Genomic DNA, 9,718 nt, shown 5'->3' with positions numbered 1-9,718 from the left:
CAGACACAGGGAGAACACACCACACTCCTCACAGACAGTCACCCGGAAGAAACCCACGCAGACACAGGGTGAACACACCACACTCCTCACAGACAGTCACCCGGAAGAAACCCACGCAGACACAGGGAGAACACACCACACTCCTCACAGACAGTCACCCGGAGGAAACCCACGCAGACAGAGAGAACACACCACACTTAAGGTCAAAATAATGGTTTAAACAGGAAAATTTCAGACAGCTGTGTTTATTAAATTTATTCCTTACATTAATGAATATTTAAATAATTTCCAGTTAACTCCGCCCCAAACATAAAAACCATCAACAGCTGTAATAAACTATGGAGCTGGAGTGTGTGTGTGTGAGAGAAAATATATTGTGTGTGTCACTGAGCGTGGAGCAGGGTTCCAGCTCCCTGTCCGTATCCGAATCCTTTGGGTCCAAAGTTTTTAGCGTAGCACGCTGTAGGAGGAAAACAGTGAAATAAAAACATTTAAAATTCAACCAATTTAACAACAACAGCCGTAAATATAATTCAACACCACCTTCGTCCAAAAAAGTTTTTACGAATTGAGTAAACGCTGATATTAACGTAAACACGTCCGTGCTCCCTGAGAGGGAACTATGAACAGCCTCGACACAACGTCTTTCCAATGTCTTCCCAATATCTCTGGGATGAGTTGGATTGTAAGTTTTGGTACAGAACTGTTCAGCCAACATTGCTGTGAGGATTTGATGGTACAAAGCCTTCGTGAGGTCAGGGACTGTTGTTGGATCACCGAGTCCAACTCGTTGCTCTGGAGCGTCCCATTCCATTTTTTTTTTTTAACCGAGATTTCACACACACACACACACTGGCCTTTATTGATCAGAGCAATCAGACATTATTGATCGGTGCTGTGTAAAAGAGCACAGATCTGTTTATTATGTGTCACCTTTTCTGAATATGAAACACTCAGATCTGATCTGAGCACAGTTGATGAATCAGCTTCAGAGTTCAAACATGCTCTGCCTATCAACTCCTCATTTACATATCAATTAAAGAAGCCCACCCTAATTCATGCAGATGTTTCAGTCATGAGCCAATGAACAGAGGGAGTTCAGTCAGAGGCTGGGGAGTGGATGATACTGAGCTGTTACTGATTATTAACTGTGGAACAGGATGTTAAACGTGTGCTGTGTGTGTTATGAATTCTGACCTTTGCAGTAGATTTCGCCATCATTCTCTGTCTGAGTGGTTGACTCCAGACTTTTCCCACATTTCGCACAACGGTAGCAGATCTTATGCCAAGGCTGCAGACAATAAACAAAAAATAAATTAACTCATTTACTGATATATATTTCATAGTTTATACTTTCATTTATTGTCTGTAACCGTTATCCAGTTCAGGGCAGCAGTGGGTCCGGAGCCTACTCGGAATCACTGGGCGCAAGGGAGGAACACACCCTGGAGGGGGCACCAGTCCTTCACAGGGCGACACACACACCTACGGACACTTTTGAGACTCCAATCCACCTACCAACGTGTGTTTTTGGAGCATGGGAGGACACCGGAGCACCCGGAGGAAACCCACACAGACACAGGGAGAACACACCACACTCCTCAGAGACAGTCACCCGGAGGAAACCCACACAGACACAGAGAGAACACACCACACTCCTCACAGACAGTCACCCGGAGGAAACCCACGTAGACACAAGGAGAACACACCACACTCCTCACAGACAGTCACCCGGAGGAAACCCACGTAGACACAAGGAGAACACACCTCACAGACAGTCACCCAGAGGAAACCCACGCAGACACAGAGAGAACACACCACACTCCTCACAGACAGTCACCCGGAGGAAACCCACGCAGACACAGGGAGAACACACCACACTCCTCACAGACAGTCACCCGGAGGAAACCCACGCAGACACAGAGAGAACACACCACACTCCTCACAGACAGTCACCCAGAGGAAACCCACACAGACACAGAGAGAACACACCACACTCCTCACAGACAGTCACCCGGAGGAAACCCACGCAGACACAGAGAGAACACACCACACTCCTCACAGACAGTCACCCGGAGGAAACCCACGCAGACACAGAGAGAACACACCACACTCCTCACAGACAGTCACCCTGAGGAAACCCACACAGACACAGAGAGAACACACCACACTCCTCACAGACAGTCACCCGGAGGAAACCCACGCAGACACAGGGAGAACACACCACACTCCTCACAGACAGTCACCCGGAGGAAACCCACACAGACACAGAGAGAACACACCACGCCCCTCACAGACAGTCACCCGGAGGAAACCCACGCAGACACAGAGAGAACACACCACACTCCTCACAGACAGTCACCCGGAGGAAACCCACGCAGACACAGGGAGAACACACCACACTCCTCACAGACAGTCACCCGGAGGAAACCCACGCAGACACAGAGAGAACACACCACACTCCTCACAGACAGTCACCCGGAGCGGGACTCGAACCCACAACCTCCAGGACCCTGGAGCTGTGACTGAGACACAACCTGCTGCTCCATCGTGTTGCTCTTTTTAATATAATTATTCATAAATAAAACAACAAATTTAACACAATGGCAAGAAAAAGGAAATGACCGCTTGACTTTAACACACAACAATAATCATGGCAGTATTTCCAGATGTGGACCAATTGTGATTCGCTTGATTTAAAAGTCCCAGGAACGGCGGTGGTCTTTGAGGATGTTAAATACTTAACTGTGTGGAAGAAGAATTCTAATCCCTTTTTTTTTTTTTTTTTTACCAGAGATAGTGTTTCTCTTGAAATATGACCTGTACTGCCCCCCATGGCTTCCAGTGGTACTGCTCCGTTCTGTCCATATCCATAAGTTCTCAGAGAAGGTTAAAAATTGAAATGAATGCAGAGTATGGACAGAAATATATTTGTGCATATCTGTATTTAACAATGAACATAAACTTTTACAGACAATACTGCATTCAGATGTTACGCTGTAATAGCAGTGTTCCCATTAATTTGCACATTTACGGATTGTGACCACCGCTATTCACAGGAAGGTGAACTGAAGTGGACGGTGGTCAGATTTTGAGAAGGTCACCATCAGAAAGATGCTGTCCAGTACTCGCCTCGTCTGAGGGCACGGACACCGGGTCCTGGGGTTCTAAGGGTTAAAACGTTAGTGTTGTTGTTTACGGTGTTGGTGTTTTTCTGCACCTTTCCCGCTCCGACGATTTTCTCCGCGGCGTAAACACTCTCCCCACAGCGAGCGCATTTCTCACAGCCAACAAACTTCTGAGCAAACTTCGACTGGTTTGGAGCGGTTTGGGGGCGGTGGGTCTTTGTCCTGTGGGAAATTACAGTAACACACAATATCAGTCACACAAACACAACAACACACACACACAGTTACAGTCACACAAACACAGTCACACACACAGTTACAGTCACAATCACACACACACACACAGCTACAGTCTCACACACAGTCACAATCACACACACACACAGTTACAGTCTCACACAGTCACAATCACAATCACAGTTACAGTCACACAAACACACACAACTACAGTCACACAAACACTAACAATTACACACAGTTAGTCACACAAACACTAACAATTACACACACAACTACAGTCACACAAACACTAACAATTACACACACAACTACAGTCACACAAACACTAACAATTACACACAGTTAGTCACACAAATACAATAACAATTACACACACAGTTAGTCACAAACAAAATCATAAACACAATCACAGTTACAGTCACACACACAATTAGAGTCACAGACACACAGTTACAGTCACACAAACACAATCACACAGTTACAGTCACACAATCACAGTCACACACAACTACAGCCACACAAACACAATAACAATTACACACACAGGTAGTCACACAAACAATAACACAGTTACACAAACACAATAACACACAACTACAGTCACACGAACACAATCAGTCACACAAACAAAATCACACACACAACTACAGTCGCACAAACCCAACACACACACACACAACTACAGTCACACAAACACAATAACACAACTACAGTCACATGAACACAAATCTCACACACAACTACAGTCAAAAAAACAAAATCACACACAAACAATAACAGTTACAGTCACACAAACAATCACAGTCACACACACAGTTGCAGTCACACAAACACACAGTTACACAATCACACACACAGTTAGTCACACAATCACAAACACAATCACACACAGTTACAATCACACACACAGTTACAGTCACACAAACACACACAGGTAGTCACACAATCACACACACAATTAGTCACACAAGCACAAACACAATCACACACAGTTACAGTCACACAAACAAAATCACACACACAAACATAAACACACACAAACACAATCACACACAGTTACAGTCACACAAACAATCACACACACAGTTACAGTCACACCATCACAATCACACAGTCACCCAATCACACACACACACACACACAAAGTTACAGTCAAACAAACACAATCACAGTTACACAGTTACAGTCACACAAACACAATCACAGTCACACAGTTACAGTCGCACAAACAATCACAGTCACACACACAGTTACAGTCACACAAACACACACAATTAGTCACACAAGCACAAACACAATCACACACACAGTTACAGTCACACAATCACACACACACAGTTAGTCACACAAACACAATCACACACACACACAAAGTTACAGTCAAACAAACACAATCACAGTCACACAATCACAAACACAATCACACACACAGTTACAGTCGCACAATCACACACACACAGTTACAGTCACACAAACAATCACACACACACAAAGTTACAGTCAAACAAACACAATCACAGTTACAGTCACACAATCACAAAGTCACACAATCACAAACACAATCACACACACAGTTACAGTCACACACACACAGTCACACAAACACAATCACACACACACAAAGTTACAGTCAAACAAACACAATCACACACACAGTTACAGTCACACACACACAGTCACACAAACACAATCACACACACACACAAAGTTACAGTCACACAAACACAATCACACACACAGTTACAGTCACACACACACAGTCACACAAACACAATCACACACACAAAGTTACAGTCAAACAAACACAATCACAGTTACAGTCACACAAACACAATCACACACACAGTTACAGTCACACAAACACAATCACACACACAATTAGTTACACAAGCACAAACACAATCACACACACAGTTACAGTCACACAATCACACACACACAGTTTCACACACAAACAAAAACACAGTCATACGGTCACAATCACACACAGTTACAGTCACACAGTTACAGTCACACAAACACACACACAGTTACAGTCACACAAACACAATCACACACACACACACAACTACAGTCACACAAACACAATCACAGTTACACAGTTACAGTCACACAAACACAATCACACACACAGTTACAGTCACACAAACAAAATCACACACACAAACACAATCACAGTCATACGGTTACAATCACACACACAGAGTTACAGTCACACAGTCACACAAACAATCACACAAACACAAGTGTTTACGTGTGTGTTTACAAATGTTTATTTATATGTTTGCCTGTGTCTACTCGTGTTTACTGGTGTTTTTCCATGTTTTCTCGTGTCTACTCGTGTTTACTGGTGTTTTTCCATGTTTTCTCGTGTCTACTCGTGTTTACTGGTGTTTTTCCATGTTTTCTCGTGTGTTTACTCATGTTTAATGGTGTAAAAGTTATTTGTTTCCACTGGTATTTGCGAGTGAAGAGCGTGACTGTTTGAGAGGGAGCAGGGGTCACTGTCGTCCAGAGTCTGCTTCTGGCCCTGGTCTGAACTGAAAGAACGTCTTTGTTTTGGGGGTCAGCTGATCTGTTCAGCAGCCTCTGATTACGTAAGACATACACACACAATACATTCCTATAACACACTCATGTAACACACAGACAAAGCACACACACAAAATACAATCCTATAAACACACACCTAGGAAAATCCCACCACCAAATCAGACCTGCTCTGTGGGGGTCCTGCCCACTGACGAACAGGGGGAAAGGGGGTTAATAAAGTATGCAGAGCATCAGATGGCCTACAGTCTGTAATTGTAGAGCTACACAGTGCTCCTGTTGAACTGATTAAATGGGCAATGGGTGTCCCGTGTGTGTGTGTGTGTGTGTGTGTGTGTAAGGACAAGAAAGTGGTAAGATTCGGTCACAGCTCCAACAGTTTCAAATCCATCAGAAAGCAACACAGGTCAGACACGGGCAGACAGACTGACAGAGACAGACAGACACAGACATAGGTCAGACAGACACACAGACAGACACGGGCAGACAGACTGAAAGAGAAAGACACACAGACAGACAGACTCACTCCTGTTTAATTCCGAGTCTCTCTCCCCGGTCGGTGTTGAGCGTTCCCGCTCCCTGTCCATATCCGTATCCTTTCGGACCATACTTCTTCCCATAACAGGATTTACAGTAGAGCTCAGAGCCATGGATCGCCACCGTAGTGCTGTCCAGACACTTCCGGCACACCACTGCACCAAAATCAATCATCATCATCATCATCCATAATTACATTATCTTCATAATCAACACCGTCATCATATCATTGACATAAAAGTTATCATCAATAACATCAAAATTATTATCAACAAATTCACAATCTACAACACCATTATCATCAACAACAGCAGCAGCAGCACAGTAAATGTCCAATGCTTCTCTACAATCTTCTGTAAAACAACAACAACGTAAGAACTGTGGTGTACTTACAGAGCTCTAACCCTCTAACTGTGGACACTTCATTACAGTGTGAGTTGTTACCCTTTTAACTGACGGTCCCTGAGCTGGTGAGTGGTGGAGTTTATGATCAGAGCAGAATCATTCACTCACTGAACAGGACATTTGTCCCAGAGTCACAACCGAAAGCAAATGACGGTGAAACGCCTGGCGTCAGTCGGCATCAGTCTGCATCAGTCTGCATCAGCAGCCGAACAAGGGTCGGTCGATGGACAGCTACGGTGGGAGAATATAAGGACAGTCTCCCGGGTGACTGGTAGGTCATTTCTAATTGGTTGCCAATGTATCCCAGGTTGTTGCTATATAGTTGCTAGTTGATTTTTAGGTTGTTGCTATGTGGTTGATAATTCATTGCTATGGTATTTCAGGTGGTTGCTATGTGGCTGTTGGTTGATTGTTAGGTGGTTGCTAAGAGGTTGCTATGTGGTTCTTAGATTGCTGTATGGTGGTTATTAGGTGGTCACTTTGAGGCCTAAATGAGAAAGTAATCCTGAATTTAAGGGTGTGTTTTCTGAACTATGAAATCAGAATATTAATAAAACACAGACTTAACTCTCCCCCTTGTCCCAGTTCTTGCCCTAAGGCCTTCCTGGAAGTGTGCGCTTTGACGACGTTTGATGACATGATGGTGTTTAAGGGGTTGGAGCATTAAGAGCAGGACACTCCTGGGTCTAAAGATAAAGATTCTAGTAACAAATAAAGGGTTAATGTTTCTCCGTTTTCCTAAGCGTCTTGTTATTGGTTTCTGTGAGGAATGTCACAGGCCCGCAGTGGACCATGGGTAATTCCTTTCACAAAAGTGTCATCTGCTGTGGACTTACGGGAGGGGCGCATAAAGTGTGCACAGGGGGCGCTAGTGAGGACACTTGTTGAGGGAAATAAAAGAATTAGACACTAAGCCTTGCACACTTTGTAGGGAACATGAGGGTTCAACTGCGAGTATTGGAACAAGGGTCTGTAATGCACCACTGACCACAGCTCGGCAACTACACACTCGAATGTGTGTGTGTGTGTGTCTTACTGCACAGGAAGCAGGTTTTGTGGAAGTATTTTCCATCACACTGCATTTCCTCAGCATGGAACACCATTCCTCCACACGATACACACCGGTTCCCTCCGCCCCACTGAGGCATGATGGACTCTGTAGAGGAGGAGGAAGAGGAAGAGTTGTAGTAGGAGGAGGTGGAGGATGAAGAGGAAGAGGGAATGGAAAAGAAGGTGGAGAAGGTGAAGGAAGTGGAGGAGTAGGAGGAGGAAGAGATAGTGAAGGAGGAGGAGGTGAAAGAGAAGGCGGAGAAAGTGAAGGTGGAGAAGTAGGAGGTGGTGGAGGAAGAGGAAGTGCAGTAGGAAGAGGAAGAGAATGTTTAAAGTCAGTTTACATTGAGGAGGAAATAATAAAATAAATGCACGTCACAGCGGTCAGAAACACAACACAAAATAGACCTTGGACCTTTGGTCCCCAGCTGTACTCTTCAATTACTAAACATTTCAATATAATTTAAATATTATTATATATGTAAATTAGGAAAGGACTCTCGGCCGAACGGGGAACAGAAGAAGGGCCTGAGGTCACTGCTGTGGAGCTGAAACTGAACAGTGAAACAGAGATGGATCAGTGATAGTTTAATCTCCCTCTTCATTTCCCTCTTTCAACACTGTCTTCATCCCTCATTTGTCCCTCACTAACAATGAGCTCTTACATTCACTGCTCTGTGTGTCCAAATGTTTATAGACACCCGTCTACACTGTGTTCAGCTGCTCCCAGTGCGAACACGACGTGCACCATCTCTATAAACAAGGTCAAACGAAATGGGACAGCGGAACTGTGTTCTCTGGAGTGATGGGGTTCCTCTGGTGTGTGGAACAGTGGAACTGTGTTCTCTGGAGTGATGGGGTTCCTCTGGTGTGTGGAACAGTGGAACTGTGTTCTCTGGGGTGATGGGGTTCCTCTGGTGTGTGGAACAGTGGAACTGTGTTCTCTGGAGCGATGGGGTTCCTCTGGTGTGTGGAACAGTGGAACTGTGTTCTCTGGAGCGATGGGGTTCCTCTGGTGTGTGGAACAGTGGAACTGTGTTCTCTGGAGTGATGGGGTTCCTCTGGTGTGTGGAACAGTGGAACTGTGTTCTCTGGAGTGATGGGGTTCCTCTGGTGTGTGGAACAGTGGAACTGTGTTCTCTGGAGCGATGGAGTTCCTCTGGTGTGTGGAACAGTGGAACTGTGCTCTCTGGGGTGATGGGGTTCCTCTGGTGTGTGGAACAGTGGAACTGTGTTCTCTGGAGCGATGGAGTTCCTCTGGTGTGTGGAACAGTGGAACTGTGTTCTCTGGAGTGATGGAGTTCCTCTGGTGTGTGGAACAGTGGAACTGTGTTCTCTGGAGTGATGGAGTTCCTCTGGTGTGTGGAACAGTGGAACTGTGTTCTCTGGAGTGATGGAGTTCCCCTGGTGTGTGGAACAGTGGAACTGTGTTCTCTGGAGTGATGGAGTTCCTCTGGTGTGTGGAACAGTGGAACTGTGTTCTCTGGAGTGATGGAGTTCCTCTGGTGTGTGGAACAGTGGAACTGTGTTCTCTGGAGTGATGGAGTTCCTCTGGTGTGTGGAACAGTAGAACTGTGTTCTCTGGAGTGATGGAGTTCCTCTGGTGTGTGGAACAGTGGAACTGTGTTCTCTGGAGCGATGGGGTTCCTCTGGTGTGTGGAACAGTGGAACTGTGTTCTCTGGAGTGATGGGGTTCCTCTGGTGTGTGGAACAGTGGAACAGTGTTCTCTGGAGTGATGGAGTTCCTCTGGTGTGTGGAACAGTAGAACTGTGTTCTCTGGAGCGATGGGGTTCCTCTGGTGTGTGGA

General features: G+C 45.3%; 1 protein-coding gene across 1 annotated transcript in view; it reads right to left on the bottom strand.

The window, feature by feature from the left end:
- Positions 1–244: 244 nt before the first annotated feature.
- Positions 245–9,718, bottom strand: part of csrp2 (cysteine and glycine-rich protein 2) — a 10,258-nt gene continuing 784 nt past the window's right edge. Inside the window, exons 2-6 of the mRNA XM_066667303.1 lie at positions 7,897–8,016; positions 6,445–6,610; positions 3,221–3,350; positions 1,198–1,291; positions 245–460 (exon numbers count right to left, since the gene is read on the bottom strand). Of these exons, the coding sequence (XP_066523400.1) occupies positions 384–460; positions 1,198–1,291; positions 3,221–3,350; positions 6,445–6,610; positions 7,897–8,008 (579 nt within the window). The 5' untranslated portion in view covers positions 8,009–8,016 and the 3' untranslated portion in view covers positions 245–383. The remainder of the gene's footprint in view (positions 461–1,197; positions 1,292–3,220; positions 3,351–6,444; positions 6,611–7,896; positions 8,017–9,718) is intronic.

This window comes from Hoplias malabaricus, chromosome 4 (assembly GCF_029633855.1).
Source record: "Hoplias malabaricus isolate fHopMal1 chromosome 4, fHopMal1.hap1, whole genome shotgun sequence".
In the NCBI taxonomy this organism is placed as follows: Eukaryota; Metazoa; Chordata; class Actinopteri; order Characiformes; family Erythrinidae; genus Hoplias; species Hoplias malabaricus.
Note: the sequence above shows the minus strand (reverse complement) of the source record. Positions and strands in the feature narration are given on the sequence as shown.